General features: G+C 43.2%; 2 protein-coding genes across 2 annotated transcripts; one reads left to right on the top strand and one right to left on the bottom strand.

The window, feature by feature from the left end:
- Nucleotides 1–251: 251 nt before the first annotated feature.
- snx1a (sorting nexin 1a) lies at nucleotides 252–16,936 on the bottom strand. The gene is made up of 15 exons (XM_068602346.1): nucleotides 16,344–16,936; nucleotides 9,251–10,259; nucleotides 8,436–8,575; nucleotides 8,109–8,196; nucleotides 7,826–7,869; nucleotides 7,438–7,579; nucleotides 7,265–7,343; nucleotides 7,090–7,165; nucleotides 6,514–6,627; nucleotides 5,527–5,620; nucleotides 4,854–5,059; nucleotides 3,869–4,012; nucleotides 3,321–3,401; nucleotides 3,160–3,231; nucleotides 252–2,569 (listed from the first exon to the last, which is right to left on the bottom strand). Exons 1-15 carry the CDS (start codon nucleotides 16,518–16,520, stop codon nucleotides 2,519–2,521), a joined length of 2,517 nt encoding a protein of 838 aa, XP_068458447.1. The 5' UTR covers nucleotides 16,521–16,936; the 3' UTR covers nucleotides 252–2,518.
- Nucleotides 16,016–25,785, top strand: sv2 (synaptic vesicle glycoprotein 2). Its single transcript, XM_068602347.1, has 13 exons — nucleotides 16,016–17,051; nucleotides 18,007–18,105; nucleotides 18,534–18,695; nucleotides 19,404–19,566; nucleotides 19,761–19,882; nucleotides 20,842–21,005; nucleotides 21,085–21,165; nucleotides 21,459–21,557; nucleotides 22,276–22,364; nucleotides 22,495–22,628; nucleotides 23,225–23,320; nucleotides 23,423–23,582; nucleotides 24,111–25,785. Exons 1-13 carry the CDS (start codon nucleotides 16,958–16,960, stop codon nucleotides 24,292–24,294), a joined length of 1,647 nt encoding a protein of 548 aa, XP_068458448.1. The 5' UTR covers nucleotides 16,016–16,957; the 3' UTR covers nucleotides 24,295–25,785.

Here is a 25,785-nt window from a genome sequence, read left to right as displayed (position 1 = left end):
TATTTTAGCATGCTTATTAACGATTAAATGGTACGTTTGAAGTTAATTGCAAAACCAAATCATCAAGGGCACCAAAAAACAACTTTACTTTTACATAAATACAACACTAGCACACTTATGGCATACGTTTTTCTTTTTACAAGCTATAGTACGACTTTATGACAGTACAGTTTAATTAATCCACGCTTAAGGACTTGATGTGAGGCCAACAAAACACCCCAAGTGGTGAAATAAGACACTGAAGTCTGAAGTTATGGAATTTCCAAGTGTAAACAGTGCAACTTTTATTGATTTGTTTGAAAAGAACATTTCTATGACACAGTGCTGACATTGCGCTGCACGTTGACAAGTGATGACACAGTATGCGGCCGCACAAACAAACAGTTTCATCCGAGCGCCGGCCGAACACAAAGCTGGCTTCTAATGATGAAAAAGTAAAAGAAAACGTCTGCATTTTCATAACCGACGCCGCGGCTGGTCGGGACGCGGCTTCAGCGGCGTGCAAATGTGAGATTAAAGCTGGAATCCAAAGATGGCCGCCACGCCTTTACGCGACGTTACCGTTCAATGTTAAAAGTCAAACTGCAGACCGAGGCTTCGGGAAGCGACGTCGTGTTTATAACGTGACATGAAGTCAACAGCATGACGTCATCAGCCTGTTTCCTCGTGTCGTTGCTCCTTTACTACACGTTGTGTTATTTAGTGCTGAAATCAAACACCGGATCAACACAATAAATCAACAAAATAATCGGATGATTAGAAATTTGTCGTGTAAAAAAAGATTTGCTGGTTCCAGTTCCTCAGTGTGAGGATCCGTGTCTATGATCTTTGTAAATTAAACATAAAAAAAGATACCCTGTTGAGTTTTTGCAACAAATGTATTTACATTCATTTTCCTCCAAAGTGCATTAAGTCTTTATTTTTTTGTGAGTGGAGGAGTTTTGAAATCTACATTCTTTTGCATCCATGTTTACGTCTGGTCTTTTGATCCCTCGCCTCGTTTGGCACGTCGCCAAACTTTAAAAATAAAATAAAGCTCCACACCTCCATTACTGGTCAAAAACTCCACAGGGTACCTCTTTAAAATTAAAAAAAAATAATGTAATTGTTAGTCAGATGAACGATTTCAACATGTCTTTGCGGGCTCTCGGAACCATTTTATTTTATTCATTCGTATCATTATTATACACTAAAACAATTTTATTTCTTTTTGACAGAACAACACTTAAAGAAAATATGTTTTCTTTGCAGACCTCCCCTCTTTTACTGGCAACCTTACGTCTTAAAGCAGAATTCAGAACCCTGCGGTCCAGGCAGCTTTCACTTTCCATTCATTTTTTCACCTCCACAGCACGAACGCCGACTCGCAGAGACTTGAAACTGAAGCGTTGGGGATGTAATCCCCTGCAGTTGACGAGTCAGCATTTACCGAGTCGTCACTGCCACAAATAGGCGTCGACTTGACAACCGCTTTATCTCACGACGATGATGCAACTACAAACAGACTCAGACATGATGCGCTCCGAGGGTTCAAGTCTCTGCAGGTTGATTTTCATACAAAAAAGATGCTGGAATTTTTATTTTTATTTTATAGATTTCTTTTTTTTATGTGCTATTTTCCAGAGTTATACGCAAGAATATAGAGGAAAAAATAATTGTAGGAAATGGGCTTTAACGTGCACCGGTATCGCTCTGCAGCACTGACACTCGCATCAACCGCGTACAACTCTCTCCTGAACCGGATTATACCAACAAAAAAACACCATTCTGAATTTTAAAAAAAGGCACAGACATGTGTAGTTATAAGAGTAAAGTTTGCACTATGATAGAAAATCATACCCAAAACATTAACCTCACAAAGCTTTGACCTACAATGCAAAAGCCCCTTTTGACCATCTCATGCCGCTCAACACGTGGCCCCGCCCCCTTCAGCATTCTACATCAGAAAAAAGACTTACAAAAACAAGACATGGCTGGTACTCAAAGCACTTAAGTACTTTATCCGAGTGCTCTTTTAATTGTTATTTTTATCCCTTTGAGTCATAAAAAAAGAAATCAAACCTAGTGAGACTTTTGGCCACTTTCTTCATCTGGGTCCCCAGAAAGGTGACGAGAGAGCAGCCGCTGTAAACAATCACCACTGCTGATGTGGAGGAGGAAATATCCTGAGAGCGACGGCCTCGGTTGCTGTTCCCCGTCTCTTGTGGAGCTTTTTAAATGGAATCGTTCGTCTATTCTCTCTCTCTTTCGCTCTCTCTTTCTGCGCGCGTCCATATCTTTGTATATGCAAACTCTTTTCATCCATTAAGAAAATATTTGTGGAAGGTTAAATGGAAATATACAGTTATTAATACAATAGAGTACAGAGCTATATGTTAAAGGTGATTAAAAAAAAACAGGTTGATTGTATCTCCCTTTACAACGCGCGCATTTGTTTCCTTGGTTTAAAGGCAAGAGGTAAAGTGTATAAGAAGAAGGCAGCCCTCGTTTAGTCGTCCAGAAGGCTGGCGCTCGAGGATTAGGCGATCGCTTTTGCTTCTGGTAAGAAAGCCTCCCAGTACTTTATGAGCTGGAGGAGGAAGAACAGAGACAACAGTGTGCCAGAGTTATTGAAAAGAAGTTCATGGGTTCATATTCAGGATTTAAAGCAGATGATTCTCTCCGTTAGAAAGGTCCCTTTCTTTTGTTTTTCTCACTTCTACTAAAATAAAACAATTATATTTATGGTTTTGGACTGTTGGTTGGACAAAAGCCATTTGAAGACATTAGATTGGGTCTTTTTGTTATTTGTCATGTACTATCTTATTAAACGTATCAAAAGATTATTAATCAAATCGTTAGTTGAAGCCCTACTCTTTTCCTTACATCCTGTAAAAATTGATTCATATTTTCCTCCTGAGCTCATATTTACTTTTCATAAGAACGACATCTTTCTATGGTTGCATTTCATTTTGAACATTTATATTTATGTTATAATTCACACTTCTTGTACTGCGGATCCTTTCTAAATGAGCTCCAAATCATCTTAATTTAAATTAATGAAAACAATTCTGTGAGAGCGAAGTCTTTCTAGAAGTTAAGAACCATTTAAAAATGTACACAACGTACAAGAGGAATATCAGATTATGGAAATGTTCAATATTAAAGTTTGACTCTCACCTGTTGCTGAGACTGAAGCAGACACTCCAGGTAGTTAATTATCTCTCTTTTGAAGTTCCTCGCCTTTTCTTTCTGCACGAGCAAATGAAGAAAAGTAGAAATCAGTAATGCGTGTGAGTTTCTTCAGTGTAGGAGCTGATAGTAAAGATGAACGTCCGTACGTCGAAGCGGACGACTTCCTTGCGCACGGTGGCAGAAACTCTGTCGAAGTCTCTCTCGTACTGCGTCACCTTCACCTCCCACTGAGGACGAGAGGAAACGACAAACCACGTTAGAAATGATGCTCATCAAAGGTCACGGGCTGGAAAAATGGAGTTTACTAAGCCAGAAATATAAGAATATCAAACTTCTGAATAAAACCGATGATGATATTTGACATCTCAACACGTTAAGATCATAAAAGATCATATTTATAACATTGCTTATTGTCAGACGGGAAAAAACCTAAACATTCTCTATTTACAGCTGTTCCTAAGAGAGACAAAATAAACAGTAATAAAAAGTATTTTTCATTGTCATAGACCAAAACTGGAAAATGTAGCAATCTAATATATTTGCTCAGGAATTTCTTTGTCGCTGATGATTGTAACAATATGAAAGCTTTGCAAGCGGCTCATTCATTATTTAAACATTGTTTCTAATCTTCGGCATCGAGCTGCGGCGTGCAGGTTGTTCAGGTCGTTTCCACGCCGGTGGTTTCTGTTCGTACCTCAGCGATCTCCTCTTTGGCCAGCTGCAGCTTGTCGGGCTTGTTGGCCCACAGCAGCTTGGCCTCCGTCTCCCTCTTCTTCTGCAGCACCGTCTGAGCGTCCTGCCAGCGCTGCCACGCCTTCATCCGGTGATCAAACGACCCCTGAAGGTGACACACACACACACACACACACGCACACACACAGACACACACACGCACACACGAGGATCAGGTCACGTTTCCATTTGAGTTATTTGCTTTGGCCGTGAAGCGAAGCCTCTTGTTTAAAAGTGCTCTCGCGCCTTCAGTCTGTGTCAAAGGGCTTGTTGGTTGAGGGGGAAACTCACTTTATTCATTTCAAACCACCATTAGAATAATAGTCTTACTCTTTTAAATAAAGCAGTGATATTTAAAGGTTGATTGACTTTTAAATGGTTCAAATCAGGCAGAGCAAAACATTTGAAATAACACATTTCCAGATTGTTTCAAACGAACGTGCTCCAACTTGTTCTGAGAAGAATTTCAACGTTCTAGAAACGATTGCTGAGGACTGAAGCAGCAAAAGAGTTGAGGGTTTACTTCTTCCTACACACTCTGACATGACTGATGTCTGTTGAACAATCTTGTTGTTTTTTTAAAAAAATAATCATTTTCTTTTAATCTCTGAGGTTAAAATCTAATTTTTTGAGAAGTGAATGAAAGTGGTGTTGCCCTGGTTTTCAGCTTAAATGTGTCACTTTCTTTTTTACAATGTCTTTGTCCACAGTGAATATTTACCTTTTTACTTATTATAAATACTCTGATCCCCCAATAAACAATATTAAGTTCATAATGAATGTAGCTATTAGCATCAAAATTATACACAATTACTCAAAATTCTACATATTTCCTCCAAACTCACTTAGCTAACCCTGTAACTTTAAAAAAAGTGAAAGCACTTCTGATATTTCATATTTTCCTAATCAAACCATCCAGAAAAGAGTAGAACAGATGTCCTCAGTACCCTCACGGCTCCGAGCAGGCGGATGTAGTCTGCGATGAGCTCGGCGAAGCTGAAGGTGTCGTTGGTGGCCTGTTCCTGGTGCAGCTGCTCCATCTTGTCCTCCACCTCGGCCAGCTGGGAGAGCGCTCGGGACAGGGCCGTGTTGTCCTCGGCGCTGCCCAGCATGGCCGTGCTTTTGGCGAAACTTGCTGTGTTTAGAGACAGTTCTGGAGAGGAGAGGGCGAGCAGAACATCGGTGTGAAAACGGGCGCGGTCCAACTGCGTTCTTAGAAACACCAAAAAGGTCAAAAACTAAAATGTGATCGTCTGGGTGAGCTACTTCTGGACACGGGTTTGTGTCAAAAAACTCTTTCTATGGAGCACATTGGTCAAAAGATAAGATAGTAATCGTAAAAACATTTGGAAAGTGTCTTCATTTAGGCTTCAGTAAAAAAGCTGATTGTGTAGAAGTCTGAGAAAATAACTACAGACTTCAGAACTCGCCCCCTGGTGGCTACGAGAAAGAATGCAAGTTGAACATCGGCGATACTTTCAGGTTGCAATGATCTCATTTACAAATGTCACCATGAACTTTGTGTCAAAAACGACCCTCATCCCTTATTTTTTTTAATCAAAATCCGCCGAGGTAATCAAAGGCGTATTCCTTCTGCGGTCTGAAAGGCAGACGACTAACCTTTCCTGTGAAGGACCAGAGATTCCACCATGGCGTGGAGCTTCCTGAACTGCTGGTCTGCAGACTCCACCTCCTGCAGCTTCTCTTCAAACCACTGCAGGAACAACAAAAAACACAAAAAAAACACTTAGAGTTTGTGAAACTATTTCATTAAAAAGCCACAAAAAGAATAAGAAAAAAGTCAAGTCCCATTGGGCAAACATTGATAAAATGTTGAATCATGAAATACATTTGTATGATGCATGAACTCCGATACTTTACCTTCACGACGGTGAATTAAATATAATTTTGCGTAAATTATGCAATCGTAATACTTGTCCAGACTTCCTAGCTTCATATGCGCACCTTGATGCTACAAATGAGGACTTTAAAGAGTTCAGCTTAAAACACACTGGAAACCCAGTGCACTCTAATGCACTTATCTTCCTTTTGCATGGGCTCAGCCTGAATATTTGAATAAGCTCAGTGTCGGCGTGCGCCTGGTACTTTGAGCTCAGATCCAGAGGAACTCGTTCTTTGTGTAACGAGTCTTTGATCGTCAGGACTCGCCGCTTCATCTTTAGCATTCAGTCAACTGTGATGCCATCAACTAAATAAACAGTACAAAATGCACCAGACACAGAAAGGTCCAGTCAATGCCCTCGGATCAGTTCACCAAAGAAAGCGTCGGATCCGTTAAGCTCATCATGAATACTGTGTCAAAAAGTTTAATAAAGTGTCACAAATTAAAAACATGTTTTTTTTCCTCAGGATTTTTTTAATATAATTAAGTTATGAAAATCAAAGAAGTTGACAAACCAATATTCTGACTAATGTCACGCCACTCAGTAAGAAAGAAAAAAAAGAGAAAAAAACAACTTTGTTCTGCTTTCTTTTCTATGAACTTCTGATTTCCTTGCTACAAAAGATGAATCTGTGGTTTCACGGCGGTTTTCATTTTCAGGAAGTGCCGACGCAACCGGAGTGACCGTTTACAGCTGAACTCACCACGTCCGACTCGTTCATCTTGATGGTCATTTTGCTGACGGCGTCCGTCGCTTTGTTGATCATCTTCAGGAAGCCGGCGCCGCTCAGAGCCTGAGTGCCCACTGCCCTGGGCAACTGAGGGCAGACACACAAAGTTACAACATGGCCGTCGCCAGACTGCACTTCAGATGTACTCAAGCTCAGTCGCAGTGAAAGAACCAATTACTTCACCCAGAAAAATACTATGCATTACTCAACCTGTTCACCTTGTATTCTTCAGGGAAACGTTGTTTTTTTAAAGTCACATGCATCCACAGCCAACAGAATTAAATAAAGGTCTCGATAAATAGAAGTATCTCCAGCAAAACCTGTTTAACCGCAAGAGTTGTGTGTATGAATTTGTAAATAGATGATTTGATAATAGGCTTTCATTTATTCTAATTCAGCGAGACATCTTTTATATATTTTTTTCCTTCATTTATTGAAGGTATGTAGTTTTTTTTATTCTTGAAGGAAATTCCTCACAGTATTTCATTTAAAAAACTAAATACATGTTCATTTTTAAAAAAAAAAAGACTCTCCAAACTAAATACTTACTTCCTCCCTCTCCAGGAACTCTCTGACATCCGGGTCTTGGAGAAGTGACGGGTGATTTACAATCCTCTGGAGATATCTGTAGCGTGATGACAGCGCCATAACAGCTCAGAACATTGTGTGTTTTTTCTAACTGAATCGTCACGAAGCAGCTTTAGCTTCCTTTCTTCTCCTTTACCTCTCCAACGCGCCTCTTCTTCTCTCAACAAAGTCTGCAGATGAGGAATCCTCCTTTCCCACCTTCACCTTCGTCATACCTGTGCAAACACAACAGCCCTTCTTACATCTTGATGGAGAGCACATTTAAAAAGTTACAGTATCAGAGCGAACAGTAACGCCAGGTCAGCCTACCCAGAATGCTCTTCTCTGGCGGCGGAGGCACGATGAAGCCGTTTGGTCCGTGCTTTTCAGACAGCTTCTCGTAGAGGCCGAGGAAGTCGCTGAAACGCCGCCTCACTGTAAAGGTCTTGTTGCGGAACATGGGCAGTGTGGTCTGAAAACGTCACATCATTGGTTGGACTGGATGTCTCTCAGAGGCTCAAGTTTGGTGAACGACTACTGTGAAGTTCTGCTGTGATCTATGTTTGCCTTTCAAGACCAGCGCCGGGGCGTTTCCGCTACAAATCGCTGACCAGCATTTCCTCTCTTAGCACATCGTTACCACACATCCAAATGACTAACTGTGCAAACAACGCTGGATTAAAAGAAGACACTTCAGGGAAAGGGGACAAGTTTTTACCTGTGTGGTAACTTTGTAGGCCATGTAGGCGTTCATCCCGTCGCCTGAAAATAGAAGAAAAAAAGGAGGATGAAAGTCAGAGCAAGAACCGACACAAATTGATATAAATACTGAGAGTATCACTCAAGGCGAGCTGCACTTTATCACTTGTTTCACAAGTTTTAAATGATTAAATCAAAAAGTCAAGCAGCTCAAAACAACCGTTGCTTGCTTGTTTATAGTAAAACATAAACCATCACGAACTGTATCGCAATGAAATAAAGAATAAAAAATTACGCTTCACCTATTTTTTCAGGGTCTTTGACAGAGATAGAGATCTCAAATTTGTCTTCCTGCTCTTCTTCTTCTTCTTCCTCCTCCTCGTCATCCAACTGAAACAAATATTTAACAGAAAGTGTGACACTGCCCTGAAGCCGCCAAAAACAGGTTATTTTTTAAAATCTGTTTTTAAAAAGAAAAGTAAAAAACTTCAATTTGCAAATCCCTGAACGTGAAGAGTTTTCGGTCGTTACTCTGTTGCGGTACCACTGGGGGATTTTGCTCTGGGATTAGATATGCGTGTGCGTGTGTGTGTGTGTGTGTGTGTGTGTGTGTGTGTGTGTGTGTGTACCTCCTCCAGAGAAGCAGACTGCGGCTTGGCGAGGAGGCTGGCGGCTGCTGACACTGAGGGGGCGGCCGCAGACGGTTTGGCCATCACATCTTTCTTTCTCTCGCCCCGCGGACTGTCGAGAGAAAGCTCCACGGTGGCTTCTGTTAGAGAGAGAGAACGGACCGAGGTCATTACATGCCGAATGGAAACGTGAAGCGAGATTATTATTTACTTTACATCCTGGCACAATTAAACAGGCAAGTTCACGCACAGATCATGGACTCTGATGCCTTTGTGTTTTTTCCTTTCAGCCTCTAACTTAATACAGTTCAATCACGTGCTTGTGAACTCAAGTCACAAGCCTCTTTTATTGGGCAGTAAAAAGGGGACTCGACCGTTTGTACACACAAAAAAAGTCCATGTTGACCATGAAACTCATTTCCTGACCGCGAGTGGACGTTGTCGTACGTTATCCTCCGTCTGTCTCCTTTCATTTTCTGTCAGCTTTCTCCTGTCATCTATCTCATCGTAAGCACACCTCCAAAAAACACCGTAAAGTTAAAAAAATGACCATCTATGACCATCTGGTGCGTTCAAATTCTAGTTGGTTCTTGATATGGTTTTACTTCCAGTAAAATCGAAAATAAATGTTGCACACCCGACTTTGAATGCAACTGTTCTCACATAAAACAACTGAATTAAGTGGATAAACAATTGAGAGTCTGAATGATCTGCTCAATGCGAACACTCCCGTTGTCACTCCTGCTCATCGTAGGACACTAAATCCTACAATCCTGATGAGGTTACACAATAATGATACAAGTCTGTGGACCCACCAGCAAATATATCCGTGTCCTCTTCGGGGTGGACTCCGTTAGTCTTGGAGTTGACAGCGCTGGTCTTTTTGATGCTGGGCACTGTGCTGACGGCTTCCTCAGAGAAGAGGTCAGCGGGCTCTGCATGATAACTGTCGTGCAGAGGACCGCCGATGTCGCTAATGTCACAAGCAGCTTTGGTCGGGACGGGTTTGCCCTTCGGCTCTTTGCCGACGGGTTTCTTCGCGGCGGCACCGAGCGGCTCGCCGAACAGATCCTCGTCCGCTTCGCCGAAGAGGCTCTTCTGCAGCGGCTTGGCAGATTTAGTCTGCCGCGGCTCCGCGAACAAGTCGTTTCCGTCGTCCTCGAACAGATCGACCGTCGCTCGGCTGGGTATTTTGGCTTCGGCAGCAGGTGGAGCGTCACTAAGGAAGTCCACCAGAGGGTCGAGGAATTTGTCACTGGCAGGTGGCGGCTGTTGTACGTCACCGGTAGACAAATCATCACTGAGGTCGATAATTGAGTCAGTGGACTTTTCTTTTGCTTCCGGTTTATCATCACTTCCTGTTTTCTCGTCGCCAGGTGGATCCGTCACTATACTGATCACTTCACTTTCCTCCACTGCTGCTGCTGCTGCTGCTGCTGCTGCTGCTTCTGCTACTACTGGTGGTGCTTTAACACTTACATTCGCGACCATGACTTCCTCTTGCGGAGCTTCACTTTCCCCTCCAAATATGTCAACAAAATCATCTGAAGGTTCATTTAAAGGGATTTCTGTTGTGTCTATGGCAGCGTCAATGACGGCACTTTCGGCCGCGTCTTCAGGAGAGTCGGCTATGTTGTTTGTAAGGTCGACAAAATCATCCGAGTGTTCGCTGACGACTTCGCTCGTTGGTTTGGTTTCCGTTAGGCTGCCGACGGGCTCGATTAAGGGATCATCCATGAGGTCAGTGGGAGGCTCCATCAAAACATCAATAGGTAGACTGGCAGGTGGCAGTGTGGTGTCCGTTTGGGTCAGGGGAGGGTTGCTCTGCAGATTAGAGGAAAACAGAAAAAGAGGTATTGTTTTATTTAGAGTTTTTGAACAATTATCCGTGAATTTTTGGGGGTTTTCATCGAGACAAAATTACAGGAAATAGCAAATATCCTTATTTCAGTTAACTTACATTGTGTGTCAATCAACTAACAGATTAACCTCAACCTATTTTCTCCTCACTTTGCTATTGTTACAGTCTGGAAAGAATACCTTCACCAAAACATTATTATTTCAAATTTGTACTCTAGTTCTGTCACAAGGGATAAAGCTTCCAAAATTAGACCAAAACAAGAAAGACACTTCCTCATATCTTGAACTTAAACAAAATTAAAATGCTAAAAATCTTCTTAAACTGTCACTGCAGCATATTTCCAAGTCTTCAAGAATTATAGTATAGTGTGATCTCTATAAGATGGCGCCGTGCCAACGGCTGCCTGTCGCAGTAGCTCCCCACATGTTTTACTTTTTATTGTCTTTTTTTTCACTTCCCTGTCTCTTTCTTTCTTTCACGTTTCGGATTTAACTTCGTCCACAATGGACACTTTCAAAACCACTACGGACAATGACTGGGACAATTGTTTATTCACGCGATCAGCTGATTGCGCTGCGCAAAACACAACTGTTGCCTGGAGACAGACCTGTGATCCCGGCGGAGCTACGGAGAAGGGCTCGGGGCTGCAGGTCGGGTGTCAAGAGGAGGGCAAAAACCAGGAAATACAAACCCCCGGTACCGGCAATAATTACGGGGAACGTGAGGTCCTTGTCTAATAAGACCGATGAGCTCGGCGCGCTGGTGAGGACTGAGAGGATCTTCCGTGAGTGCAGCCTCTTGTGTTTTACGGAGACATGGCTGCACACGGATTTTCCGGACCATAGCGCGTCTGTGCCCGGCTTCAGGATGGTTCGAGCGGACAGAGACGCTGCACGGAGCGGTAAGAAGAGAGGGGGCGGGATTGCAGTGTACGTGAATGAGAGGTGGTGCAATCCCGACCATGTGTGTGTGAAGGAGCGTTTCTGCAGCCCGAACATTGAACTGTTGGCCTTGGGAATGCGGCCATACTATCTGCCGAGGGAGTTCACGTCCGCCATTATTGTTGCCGTCTATGTGCCGCCATCAGCTGACGCCGGAGAAGCAGAGAACACCATCCAGTCCACTGTATCTGGACTGCTGAATCATCAGCCTGGTGCCTTCCTGACTATTACTGGTGACTTTAATCACACCACCCTGGGCAAAGTTCTGCCAACTTTTCAACAATATGTAGACTGCCCCACAAGGAACAATAAAACTCTGGACTTGCTGTATGCAAATACTAAGGATGCATACAGCGCCACTGCCCTTCCCCCCCTTGGCAGGTCTGATCATGACCTGGTCCTGCTGACTCCTAAGTATGTTCCTCTGGTGAAGAGGCTGCCTGTGACCACCAGGACTGTGTGGAGGTGGTCTCCGGAGGCTGATGACGCCCTCCAGGACTGCTTCGAGTTAACGGACTGGGCTGTGCTATGTGGACCACATGGGGAGGACATCAACAGCATGACAGACTGTGTCACAGAATACATTAAATTCTGTGAACACACCATCATCCCATCCCGAACTGTGCGCTGCTTTCCCAACAACAAGCCCTGGATCACCAAGGACCTGAAGGCTCTTCTTAACAAGAAGAAAGCTGCTTTCAGGTCTGGAGACAGGGATGAGCTCAGGAGAGTCCAGCGCGACCTGCAGGTGAAGCTCAGGGAGGGCAAGGACTCCTACAGGAGGAAGCTGGAGGCCAAACTCCAGAATAACAACACGAGGGAGGTGTGGACTGGGATGAAGCAAATCACCGGCTTCAAAGTTGGAGGGAGACAGCCAGGAGGCTCCCTGGAGAGGGCCAACGAGCTGAACTGTTTCTTCAATAGGTTTAGTTCACAGCCCGTCTCCGTCTCCCCCATCCAACACCCCCCCCAAACACCACCCTCTATGCCCCCCCTGCTGAGCTGCACAATCACTGAGCCCTCAACATCAATGGGCTCTTCCACCCTTCCACCTCCCCTCCCCCCTCTCTCTGTGACGACTGACCAGGTGAGAAGACAGCTGAGGAAACTCAAACAGGGCAAGGCGGAAGGTCCTGATGGCATCACCCCCAGGGTCCTAAAGACCTGCGCCACCCAGCTGTCTGGTGTCCTGCAGCACCTCTTCAACCTGAGCCTGAGGCAGGAGGAAGTCCCGGTGCTGTGGAAGACGTCGTGCCTGGTCCCTGTCCCAAAGAAGTCGTTGCCATCTGGCCTCAAGGACTACCGACCAGTTGCCCTCACTTCCCACGTGATGAAGGTGCTGGAGAGACTGGTCTTGGCCCACCTCAGGCCGCAGGTGAAATCGTCGCTGGACCCTCTGCAATTTGCTTACCAGCCTCATGTGGGAGTGGATGACGCCATCATCTACCTGCTGCAACGAGCTCAGTCGCACCTGGATGGAACCGGTGTCTCTGTGAGAGTCACTTTCTTTGACTTCTCCAGTGCATTTAACACCATTCAACCATTGCTACTGAGTGAGAAGCTGCGGGGGGTGGGGGTAGACTCGTCCACCATCTCCTGGATCACTGACTACCTCACAGGCAGACCACAGTTTGTCAGAATGGGCCGTGTGCTGTCTGAAACGGTGGTCAGTGATGTTGGAGCCCCACAGGGAACTGTTCTGTCTCCCTTCCTGTTCACCCTGTACACCAATGACTTCCAGTACAACACGGGGTCATGCCATCTGCAGAAGTATTCTGATGACTCTGCAGTGGTCGGGTGTATTAAGGATGGACGGGAGGAGGAGTACAGAGCAGTGGTGAGTGACTTTGTGGAGTGGGCCGGTGAGAATCACCTGCTTCTGAACGTGAGCAAGACCAGAGAGATGGTGGTCGACTTCAGGAGGAAGACAACAGCTCCGAGACCTCTGAGCGTCCTGGGAGAGGACGTGGACATGGTGGAGGAGTACAAGTACCTGGGTGTCTCCATCGACAGCCGACTGAACTGGAAGGCCAACATCAACGCTGTGTACAAGAAGGGGATGAGTCGACTCTTTTTCCTGAGGAAGCTTCGATCCTTCAACGTGTGCAGCAAGATGCTGGAGTTGTTCTATCAGTCGGTTGTGGCCAGCGTCTTGTACTTCGCCATTGTCTGCTGGGGGAGCAGCATTGGAGCCGGTGACACCAACAGACTTAACAAGCTGGTTAAGAAAGCCGGCTCCATCATCGGCTGCAAGCAGGAGCATTTGGAACAGGTGGTGGAGAGGAGGACACTAAAGAAACTATTGTCCATATTAGACAACTCGGACCACCCTCTCCACCAGCTCCTGCAGGGTCAGCGGAGCACTTTTTCAAAAAGACTCATCACGCTCCGCTGCCACAAGGACCGCTACAGGAAGGCATTCCTACCCTCGGCCATAAGGCTACACAATAAATCCCTTGAGTCCAGATCCGTGGACTAAGTCACACTGTACACTGTACATGTATATAGATATACTGATGTATATATGTTTGTATGCTGCATACATATATTTTGCATTTTGCACTTTTTGTACATTTCAGTTTACATTTAATTTAAATCAAACCTCTGAATACACTGAATACACTAATTTATCCTCCGAATACACTGCTGTGTTTTGCTTGTTGTGTATGTTTTGCACATGTGTATGTGTATATGTATGTGTACATGTGTGTATGTATGTATGTATGTATGTATGTATGTATGCATGCATGCATGCATGCATGCATATGTATGTATGTGTATGTATGTATGTGTGTATGCGTGTGTATGTATATGGATATGTATGTATATATGTGTACATGTATGTGCGTGGGCCACGGGTGGGTGTGTATGTGTAGGTATGTGTATGTATGTATATATGTATATGTATATGTTTGTGTATATGTATGTGTATATGTATGTATGTGTGTATATGTGCATATGTAGATATGTATGTATGTGTGTATGTATATGTGTGCGGGTGTATGTATATATATATATATATGTATCCATTCCGCTTGCTTGCATGTATGTGTATATATATGTTTATACTTATTTCTTACTTATGCATACATCTGTTACCCGCTGTTCCTGTTATTATTTATTTTATTTTATCATCTGTGTGTTTAACTTAGTTTATGGCATTGGGATGCTGCTAGTACGACAAAAAATTTCTCCTTGGAGATTAATAAAGTACTTTTCATTCATTCATTCATACTAGACACTGGAAGCAGTACATGTGGATTTCCGTTTAATGTCACTCTAGATTCTATGAGTGAACATCCAGATGTGTTCATGGTATTGTTCAGCTTGAGTTTCAGCCTCCAGATAAGATTTTTGGAAGCTCAGAAGAACCCAACATTTTGAGCTGATTCCAGGCTACTGAGTTTGTTTATGAAAACTAAAATAATCCTTGAAAATTGAAAAACTATTTTGAAGAAAACCAATCTCATGGTGAAACATTTAAATTGCGTTTCTGAAATAGCTTTCTCATTCAGGTAGTCGTGATGAAGACAATGCATATACACTCAGGTGCCAATTTATTAGGTACCTCTAGTGGAAAGTGACACAACAGCTCTGCAATAAATCCAAAAGATTGTCAAGTAAAAAAAATGTTTAAACTTTTATAGAGAAGTGTTGATTAAACTTTATGATAGTCTATTAGGCTACAGTTTGTGATGCTGTTTAATGCCATCGTGTGAGAATTGTAATATTTAGTCCACCCTCACGCAATAAATCATTAGAGACACCGCTCCAAACTGGCAAAATGAATATATTACCTTATACCATAAATGTTAACAAAATCAAAATGTTCATAAAACTTAAACTGTTCCTGCAGCATTATCTATGTCTCCGGTATCCAGTTGTATGGTCTTCACACATGTGTTTTCACTAGAATACTGCTAAAACGCAACTTCCTCAAACTCATCATGCGGTTAAATTGTATTGTAGTGAGGTCAGAAATTACTCTCAGCAGAGGTAGAGTGTAAATAACTCGTCATAGGCTTTGGTTGTACTTGATAATCGTCACATTGAGTAAACACTATGTCAATTGTTTCTCAACACATTGCATTTTTAAACTAAGCTAGAGTGCTCAACAATAAACCAATACAAATGTCTCCTTCATGCATGAGGCAACTCTGAATGCATGGTCCATCTCCAAACATTACATCAGCTAAAAAAAATGTAAAAAACAGTTTTAGACCGAACATCCACAACTTGCTGAGTAAGGTTTTCCATGCAGGGGAGAAGGAAAGAAAAAAAAAAAAATCACAGACAGCAACTTTTCAATCTCTCCTCTGAACTTTGACTGTGGGAAAACATCCGGGTTCTGACCACGTGACCACAGCTCACTCACATGACAGGAGGATGCACGAGCCAGATTTGTTTTTTTGTAATACTGTGTAAAGTGAAGTTCAAACCACTTATTATATGAATAAAACAACTTTCCCACAGCAACCCACACGTACCACATCCAGTACAGATTGCTTACATTAAGCTGCTGCCTGCTGTCCCTTTTGCATGGCATGAAAGTCTGCACCATCAAAACTTTAACCTCGACATTCTGCACAGAAAACACCCACATATCAGCCAAACAGGAATTTCAAATTAGATCAAATCGAGTCATCCGGTTTCCCAATCGACCTGATATAAAAAATAAATTTAAAAAAAATCACAGCAGGCAACGCAACTTTTCAGGAAGAAATCAGTCCCAAAATGGGCGTTTGCAAATTTCAACAGTGTTAAAGATAGAGTTAAAAGATAGTGTTAAAGAGCCACACTTGGCCGTGTACAAGTTGCGATAGAAGGAGTGTTTTCTGCATTAAAACCTCCTCGCTGCATCGATCGTTTGAGTCACATTATCCGACAAAAAGAGAGACAGGCGATTACGTCGACGGTATTTCTCCCTCGGTTTCCTCAACGCTTAAACAACCTTCAGAGTGTGTCAACACCCTTCTAAACTTTTACTCGAAGCGCCCCTCTCGCTGACGATTAGCAGTTCGTCTTTTGGCAGTTGGTGTCAGTTAGCCAGATACCAGCGGCGGCTTAGCTTAGCGCGAGACCGACGTTAGCTCCGTTCAGACATACTGGGTTCACGAAGAGGAGGTCGTCCTCGTCCCCGCCGTCGTCGTCTCCTCCGCCGCCGCCGCCGCTGTCGTCGTCGTCTTCATCGCTGTCTCGGCCTCCGACTTCCTCGGAGTCCAGCACGTCTTGGTCCTCGGAGTCGGGGAAAGGAGGAGGGCTGCGCTCCGAGCTGGTCGCCATCTTCAATCTTCTTAAAACACACACAACACGCACACGCAAACACAACACACGGGGAGGCAACGGCTCGTGCTCTCTCGCTCGCGCCGCACTCACTGACAGACGGCGGTGTCTCCCGTTTAGCTGCTAATTAAGCTAAGCTAGCTGCTAACTTTCCAGTTCACCGGGAGATCGGAGCTACAACTGAACCGAGCAGAGAGACTGACTGGAGGCTTCAGGACGCGCGAACTGCCCAGCTTGTCCTTTTTCTTTTTTTTTTTTTTACTTCCTGGTCCTCCTTCTTTACTGTTAGCTAGCCAAAAGGCTTAATGGCAGTCATGAGACAGATGCAGCGGTTGTAACATGGATAGTGGTGTCAATCACTGCCCAAATTGAGGACGTCCCATTTTCCTCGTTTTTTTTGTGTGTGTGTGGAGGTAGAGAAGGAAGGAGGAGGGAGGATGTATCGTCACGTGCATACCGGAGACTTTGAGGCTCAAGAGCCGCTTCTCACAGGTAAATACCCGGAGCCAGGCGAGCGGGACTCAGACGAAGGTAAGCGTATGTTGTGACTTCATTTCGTCACAAACTGTTTGTTGTTGAAGTAGATAACTAGAGATTGTTCTTTTGTTTATTTGTATTCTTGTTAAGGACCGATGTAAACACACGTGTTGTCCGTGCAGAAGAAGAAACAAACTTGAAGTGCATGACAGAAAAAAACCCTTAAAAAAACAAACAGCTCCAGTTATCCATTTACTCAACGACAACTTAATTTGAGTGTTTACATGTTATGCTTCTTTTTCTCTATTACAACAAAAGGCACTATATTTCATTCTACTACATATATGACAACTATATACTTGTCAGTGATGTGAAGTAAATAAGCAGCCTACATTTACTCAAGTACTGTACTTGTGTCAATGTTGAGGAACTTGTACTTTACTCGAGTATTTTTATTTATTGCTTTCTACTGTTACTTCATTTCCGAGGGAACTCTTTAATATTAAGATTTTATTTAAACAAAACATACAATCTTATGAAATACAAGACATGCACATTGTGATGAGTTTTTTCTTTTGCCACTATTTCTCTTTTTTTACAGCGCAAACAAATCAATTATTAGGCAAATAATCTGCAGATGAATTGATAATTACAGTACTTGTTAATTGCAGCCTGCTAGATTCTTCTGCAAATTATTTTCTCAATGAATCGCTTAATTGTTGTGTATAATGTTAAAGATAGCATAGCATTTTTTAAGTCAAATACAAGTCATAATTCATCACATTTGAGAAGCTAGGACCAGTGAAGTATTGGCATTTTTCCTTGTGTGTGTGTGTGTGTGTGTAGTGGGGGGGAGGTAGTAGCTATTAGTTGCTGAATTATAACCTTATTAATCTACAAAATACCTCATGTTTTCAGTTTGTCAGTTAGTTTGTGGTAATTAAACATCTGGAACCTCTGTTTCCTTTGACCCGTTTCAGTGCTTCTTTTCTTTACTTCTGCTTTTTAGGAGAAATCATTTTCGACAGGAGCATGTCAAAAATCCCATGTGACGCCGGTGGAAACGCAAAGAGGAGATTAACATACGAGGAAGCGGTAGAGGAAGCAGGTTTGATGGTTTTGTTGGTTGCCTTTGTCTGCAATGTTTTATGTTGACAAAAGCGAGAGTTAGTTTAAAAGAGGGGAACAACTTGGTGAAACAATTGTGAGGACTTAAATATGTTGTTGAAACAGGAGGAGTACATCTTTCTTAACTGAGAAATCATCTCCAAGTTAGAAAACACAGTCTTTTTTCATAGTCCATACGAACAAAGCCTTGGTCAGTGGCGATGCATTATTAAAAATATAATGTGTAAAATTTTGTGACATATTTTACACACAGCAACGTGAGGTGTCTGTTGGCCGTGATGAGCAGCTGCACTCCACCACTGTTGCCCGCATATCCCCAAAACAGGCCAATAAAGACATCAGGTGATCATTTTTATGGACAGCTTCTTTCTTTGTTCACTCGCTCTTTGTTCCGCTTTTGGCTCTCAGGTTTCGGCTCCTTCCACTGGCTGCTGCTGTTGGCGTGCGGTTGGGCCAATGCCAGCGACGCCGTGGAGATTCTCTGCGTCTCTTTCCTGCTGCCGACGGCGCGCTGCGATCTGCTGCTCAGCTCCTCGGACATGGGCCTGCTCACCGCCAGCATTTTCCTCGGTGAAGCACAATCATTCAGTCGATCGACAGAAATTGCTTTGATGGTCGATTATCGTTCCAGTTGTTTATTTTAAGAAAAATTGCCAATTGTTCTCTGGCTTCGGCTTTTCAAATGAGTGATTTCACTGCTGTTCTTTGTCATGTATGAGAGCGGATTTAATATCTTTTGGTTTTAGACTGTTGGTCGGATAAAACAAGCAGGTTAAAGACATCAGTATAGCCTTTCAGTAATTATGAATGATACTTTTATATGTTAGCATTTTGTAAACTAAACAATGAATCAATAACATAATAAACAGGTTTGTCAAGAATGGAAATGTATTAGTTGCAGTACTGAGCAGGCACAGTTTGTGGTATTTCTCTCATATGTAAAATTCTAAATTAGTCACAATGAATGTTACTCATCAGCAAATTTATGAAAAACATGGGACAGCAAAGAAGAGGTAAAACTAATTAATACAAAAATACACTTTTTTTTTGTTTATCTGAGATATTTAAAAAAATAATAATGTTTGATGACAACAAACGCATAATGACGCAGTGAAAAAGGGTTAAAAGTAGTTTAAAAATCTTGTCAATAATTGTTTAAAAAAAACAGCCGAAACTATTACATTTACTTTTAAAATCAACACGTAAAGAAAACAAGACGACAGTTGAGTCTGGCAGAGCGATGTTTGTTTGTCATCGTCTTCGTTCCTGTTTTTCTAGGCATGATGGTGGGCGGCTACATGTGGGGATATCTGGCGGACCAGAGAGGGCGTCGCCGGGTCCTGGTCGTGTCCCTGACGGTCAACGGCGTGTTCGGAGGCCTGGCCAGCGTGGCGCCGAAGTTCTGGCTCTTCCTGCTGCTGCGGTTCGTCAGCGGCATCGGGTGAGCAGCACAGGATTCAAATACGTCATTTAGCTGACGGGCAAACAGTGAATGCAGTACGTTTTTTCTACGTGTTTCTGCACTTTTTTGGGAAAACAATGGTCTGAATCGATTTAGCTGCGCCCTCTGTTTGAATACCAGCATCGGCCTCCAAAATGGTGCACAGGAACAACTTATTTTTTCCGTCTCTGCAGGGTCGGCGGGTCGATCCCCGTTATCTTCTCCTACTTCTCAGAGTTCATGCCCCGACTGAGGAGAGGTGCGATGATCAGCGCTCTGGCCACCTTCTGGATGGCTGGAAACATCCTGGCCGCAGGTGGGGAAATACATCAAGAGAACAATGTCCGCGTTGCAGGATCACAAACATAATTTCACTGAAGTTGAACGCAAAAGTGCTGAAAACCCAAAGTTACAACAGAGATGAATAATATCACAGTGCAGGAAAAGAACTACTGCGCTTATTTGCAGGGAACACAACATTTGTATACAAAAAATATGAACACATACTACTGATGATAAAGTATTTGAACACGATGTAGGATAAATATTAACAACAATACATTGTCAACTGAAAATAAGACAGAAAATGTGATTGTGTGTTCATGAGTGTCTGTCTGTGTGCATTAGTGAGCACAGATGCTACACGTAACCTCGAAGGCTTCGCTCTTTTTAAGTGTGCAACTTGTGACCTTTAAGGAGTCATGAAGAGCATCCAACGTCTCTTCCTCAGCTACACGATTACGTTTCCTATTTTCTAGTAGAAGAAATGCTTCAGTGTCTACATTATATCACTGAACACCACATCCTTTTAACCAAGATATCAAAGCAGTTATTTGCTTAAATGCGATCTATCTCATATCTGAAGAGCAAAAAAAGTGTTTTGATATATTCTATTCTATAGCCTTTTTTTTTAAAAAATTTATTGTTAAATGCTACAAAGGTCCATTACCGGGACGTTACGGTCATATAGTTCAAGTCTTAACCACTAGAAACCACAAACGCATCTCCACATTGTAATCCGGTGTCTGTCTTCGCTCTTAGTCGTAGCCAAAAAGTGAATCATTTCCTGGCTGACGTCCCAGAGCTGGATCCATACCAAGTGGAGTCAAAGTGTTCTCACCTACGAAACCTCTAATGGTATCGTCGCATCCTTCAAACACAAATATTTGTGACTTATGGACTTCGGGGGGTGAAAGCATGAACGTCCTTGGCAGGCGCGATCAGAACAAGACAACGTACCCGCTCCCTGTGTTTATGAGTCGTCGCTGTCTGCAGGTCTGGCCTGGTTGGTGATTCCAAGAACCTGGGCCCATTTCTCAGTGGGAAGGCTGGACTTTCAGAGCTGGAGGCTGTTTGTGGTGCTCTGCTCCATCCCCAGCCTCACCTCAGCGCTCCTCTTCCGGCTGCTCATGCCCGAGAGCCCCAAGTTCCTCATGGAGGTAATTTCCTAGTTTTTGGGTTTGCAGCTTGTCCTTCTCCGCTGTCTTTTGACATTTTTTTTCGTCCTGTCTTTGCCAGGCGGGCCGGGAGAAAGAGGCGATCGGCGTCTTCCATGTGATGTTCAAGCTGAACATGTGGGGGAAAGGAAAGAGTTTCCCGGTATGAACCTGCGACATGTTCTTATACTCGCTGTCATTGTTTAGCCGTGGAGAAATTGAACACGTCTAGCAATAAAGTACGCAGGGATTCAAGTGATTTATTAATAAAAAAGAAAACAAACGAGTAGTGCAAAAGGGGAAATCAGAAGGGAAGTGACATTTGTAATGAAAGTACTTTTTTGTGTTTGTGGTTTTTTCGATAGTTCTCTAAAGATTTCCTCCCTTTGTTCTGCAGTAAAGTATCAATCGACTCTTTAAGTGTATTGATTCTTGTCTTGAACTCTTTTTTTGAAGGAATTTGGTTTGTGCACCAGCTCCAAGCAAAGAGGGGAACCGGAGGAGAGCAGAACCTGCGGCTCTCGTACAGAGAGGCTGGCCTGTGTTTTTAAGAAGGTACGACGTCCACAGAGGATTTTACAGTCCGAGGACCGCTGCAGAAGTGTGCAAAAGCACTTTTATTATTAAAATTCTGCTCTATATATTGAAGTCAGATGCATCCATCACTGCTCAATATGTCTTTAATGGACCTGAAGCAGCATGGTTGTAGTAAACTGCTCTGGTCACAATTATTTTTTTACTTAATACATTTTTTTTTCTTCCTTTTTTAATGTAGTAACGCAGCAAATCTTCACTTATTAGAAACTGGAACTGGTGAATTTTTGGCTCGACAGATGATAAAAATGGCTGTTGGTTATTTTCTGTCGAATTTTTTTTTTTTTTTTTTCTCTGACTAATTGATTAAACGCCTAATTATTTCAGCTTCTGTGCAGGTTTCCTATATCTTTATTTGACAAAATTTGAAATAATTAAGTTTTTAAAAACTGGACATTGACAGTCAGTCTCTTTATGGTGGATCTTTGAGATTAATTTATAGAGCAGGAGACAACGTAAGCCGATTAAAGTGTCAGTTATTGTGGTTTAGTACATATTCCTAAACATATTTTCAATAAAATAAACACAAACAAGTTGATGTAAGACTTGACTTTTGGAGTCACTGAGGGTCTTCTGCCCCGTTGGTAATATTTCTATTACTTTTTAAATATATTTCCTTCATTATTGTATAAAACGCGTCATTGTCCTTTTAAAATAAGGTCTTTGGTTTGACTCCCAGGCGTTGCTGCCTGTTAAACAGATGTTTAACGGTCCGCTCAAATCCAGGAGCATCGCTCTGCTCATCGTCTTCTACTGCATCTCCTTCGGGTGAGTAATCCCGTCCGCTCGTCTGCGCAGGCTGCAGTCCTCCGTCATGCATGTTGTCAGGATTGTATCGATGTGAGAAACCTACAGCAGGGAAGTACCATTGGTTGTCATCTCATCACATCTGTTGTAGTTACTACGGTCTGTGGATGTGGTTCCCGGCGCTGTTTGAGCGAATGGAGAGCGGCGGCGGCGGCTCGCCGTGCGCCAACACGTCTGTCCTGTCTCCGCTCCTCAACCAGAGCTGCTACCCGGTCAAGACGGCAGGTGTGTGTTTGTGTGTGTGTGTGTGTGAGTGGGAGAATGTGAGTGAGAGAGAGAGTGTGTATGAGAGTGAGAGAGAGTTTGTGTTTGTGTGTGTGTGTGTGTCTGGGACGGCAAATAATTCATGCTGATTGTCACTGCGGTCGCAGAGCGGGACGTGAAGCACAAACTTTTATCTCAGCCACAGGAGAAAATATGAAGTTTGAGAATGAGGCTAAATTAATATAGTGCTATTACGCAGTCATGTTATGAAAGTACTAAGAGGTGGAGTTAGAGGAGGCGTGGCTAACATTTAGAGGGCTGTTTAAAACAAAGGTAACACAAGGAAGAGGTAAAAAAAAAAGAACCGAGACAAATGAAATTGGTCTATTTTTAAACAAACAACGTTGTGACCTTGCATTTTAAATTCCTCTGTGACTGTTTGAAGGCACCAGATCAGATTTTAGTATGTTGAGCTTCCTTTGTGAATTGGAGGCTCTAAATTGCCGCATTAGCATTAGCATTAGTCACTTCATGCTGGGATAAACTCCAGCGACAATAGCTGCGTGATGAACGGATGTTTCCTCTGACTCTTCCCGTCTCTCTTGCTGGCCTCACAGTGTACATGGAGGGCTTCATCATCGCTGCATCCAACCTTCCGGGAAACATCTTCACCATCCTCATGATCGACAGGCTGGGGGGGAAGACTCTACTGTGTGAGTCTCTCAGCATCCCTAAACCTAATCAATCACTTGTTTTCATCAACATTCCCGCGCGCTCGACCACGCGTTCACCCTCGGTGACGTCTCCTCCTGCAGCCTGCAGCCTGCTGGTGTCCAGTCTGAGCGTCTTCCTCATCTACGTGGTCCAGACCAAAGTCCAGAGTCTGGCCGTGTCCTGCGTCTTCAGCGGCGTGTCGGTGATCACCTGGAACGCTCTGGACGTGCTGGGAACCGAGCTCTACCCGACGCAGCTGCGGTAACCTTTTCCTCAAACTTCTGTTCAGCAAGCTGCGGCTTAGATTTCATCTTTTACCCGTTTGTGTATGTTTGTTTAACAAGGGAGGAAATGTGAGGACTAAAAGGGAAAGAAGAGAATATTCTTGCACCAAAAAAAGCTTTTTTTTCCCTGTGACATACTGGACACTTACTGACCCCCAAAAATCCTTTAAACTGTTACAGACTGTTTTATAAAATTCATTTCATTTACTGGCCATGCTTTTGGTACTCGTACTTACTCTACTAAACTCAAACATTTATTTTCTTGATTTTTTTCTATTAACTAAATACATTGCTTCCTCTCGTTTGACTTTTTCTAGATTTAAAATGAAGATATCCTACTTTATTTGAGTGCTAGATGTGTTTTGAGAAGCACGATTAACGGGACAAAACGGGACTAAACTGTCAAAGCAAACGGGAGAAATTGTGAGGTTATTATTAATCCTCATGAATGATTAAGAGCAGCGTGCCCTCCCCCTCCCCGGTGTTTCTCTCCCCCTCCCTTCAGGTCCTCCGCTCTGGGTTTCTTCACCGGCGTGGGCCGGGTGGCGGCCATCACGGGCAACGTGGCCTTCGGCCGGTTGGTGGACACAAACTGTGCCGTGCCGGTCCTGCTGGTGTCGGCTCTGCTGCTGACCGGCGGGCTGGTGGCGCTCGTGCTGCCACAGAGCAGACAGACGGAGCTCACCTGACCCCGCCCGACTCGGCTCACCTGACCCCGCCCGACTCGGCTCACCTGACCCCGCCCGACTCGGCTCACCTGACCCCTCGCTGAAGCGCAACCGGAGCGTCACTGTGTTTCTTCTCTTGATTGATGAGCTCTCTCACGTGGATGTTTTGAACCCCGTGCCTTCCCATCATCCCTCTGTGTGCCTCGTTGACGACGAGAGAAGTCGTCAAAAGGTCGGTCGGTACAGTCTCGACCTTCTGTAAATTATCATGCAGGAAAGTGAGTCGCCTTAAAGGCTTGAAATCCTTTTTTCAGGCGTGAGAATGAAAGACGCGACAATCGTATCTTCTGAGTCAAAGCAGTAGTGTTGAGCATCATGTTTGGAGAATAATTAATGATCGGATTAGAGGTTCATTTGTTTTAAAAAAAATGTGCGTCACCTTGAACCCAGAAGGCTCTCGGAGGATTGTGCGTTGTGCGTCTGATTATCTGCGTAGTCGAGAGTTTTGTTGTTGGTCAAAGAAATGGAAAATCGCTCCACATTCCACGTCTGTTTCATTTGTGATTTACTTTGTAAAAAGCTTTTTGTGCTCAATCTTCAGGCTCGCCGACTGCACGGCCGCTGTTTTATATCAACAAACGGCATTTTTATACAAGAGAAAGTGGAAAAAAAACTCTGTGTGTGTACTTCTAAGCTTGTAGGATTTGTATTCCTGCTCAAACTGGTTCACACCAGTTCAGCCATCATGTGGAAAACCAAAGATCTCAATCATTGTAAAATCAAAAAGAGGACCAGAAGCGGTCCAGAGCTATTCATGCTGATGAACTCCAGCCAGTGACTCTGTGAAGCCGCTGCCTTGTGAACCACTTTTCTTTTTTGTTTTTGTCCAAAGTAATACACTTTTGTTCGTTTCAGCTGTGTGTGTGTGTTTACAGCTCAGAGTTGACTGAACGCTGGCGATGTAGGAAGTATTCACTGAGCTAGATATACCAATACGACAGGAAGGAAATACTTCACCACAATTAATGAAGTCCTGCATTCAAAATGTAAGTAAAAGTACATAATATGTATATGCTCAAAGTATTGTTCTTAAAGGGTAACTTTGGTATTTTTCCAATGTTTTTGTGTAGAAGTATTTCAGTTTGTTATAAGTGTCTGACAATAATTGAAAGAATGTCTTTCCGTAGTAGAAAAAGTAATCCTTTAAGGTACAGTACTTGAAAGTAAAGTACTAAAAAACAAATGTACTTTCTCCAACTGTTGGACACCTGAAACGTTGAGACATTTTTAGGACTGATTATGGAGAATGATTTGAGTAAATAACAAAAGACACGAGAATGTATCTGTATTTTTGTATTTATTTGTATAATAAATAAACTTGTAATACTTCAGGACCACATTTCACAACCACACACGGTCTGAATAAAACACTTTGGATATTTGAAAGCCGATGCAGGTAAAACCTCCCAAAAAATGTTTTTTGCAAGACCTGAATTAAATAATTTAACCGTT

The sequence above is a fragment of the Clinocottus analis genome, unplaced genomic scaffold, assembly GCF_023055335.1.
Source record: "Clinocottus analis isolate CAN_PGR_092001 unplaced genomic scaffold, fCliAna1.0.p SCAF_6, whole genome shotgun sequence".
Classification (NCBI taxonomy): domain Eukaryota; kingdom Metazoa; phylum Chordata; class Actinopteri; order Perciformes; family Cottidae; genus Clinocottus; species Clinocottus analis.
Note: the sequence above shows the minus strand (reverse complement) of the source record. Positions and strands in the feature narration are given on the sequence as shown.

What these genes read in the sequence shown, in the direction of transcription:
- snx1a (XM_068602346.1), bottom strand. Translation starts at nt 16,520, where the DNA reads ATGGCGACCAGCTCGGAGCGCAGCCCTCCTCCTTTCCCCGACTCCGAG. An exon ending in GCCTGCTCGGAGCCGTGAGG is followed by an intron (nt 4,013 to 4,853) that starts GTACTGAGGACA and finishes TGTCACCTTCAG; the next exon opens with GGGTCGTTTGATCACCGGAT. An exon ending in TGCTTCAGTCTCAGCAACAG is followed by an intron (nt 2,570 to 3,159) that starts GTGAGAGTCAAA and finishes TTCCTCCTCCAG; the next exon opens with CTCATAAAGTACTGGGAGGC.
- sv2 (XM_068602347.1), top strand. Translation starts at nt 16,958, where the DNA reads ATGTATCGTCACGTGCATACCGGAGACTTTGAGGCTCAAGAGCCGCTT. An exon ending in GGAAAGGAAAGAGTTTCCCG is followed by an intron (nt 21,166 to 21,458) that starts GTATGAACCTGC and finishes CTTTTTTTGAAG; the next exon opens with GAATTTGGTTTGTGCACCAG. An exon ending in GGGGGGGAAGACTCTACTGT is followed by an intron (nt 23,321 to 23,422) that starts GTGAGTCTCTCA and finishes CTCCTCCTGCAG; the next exon opens with CCTGCAGCCTGCTGGTGTCC.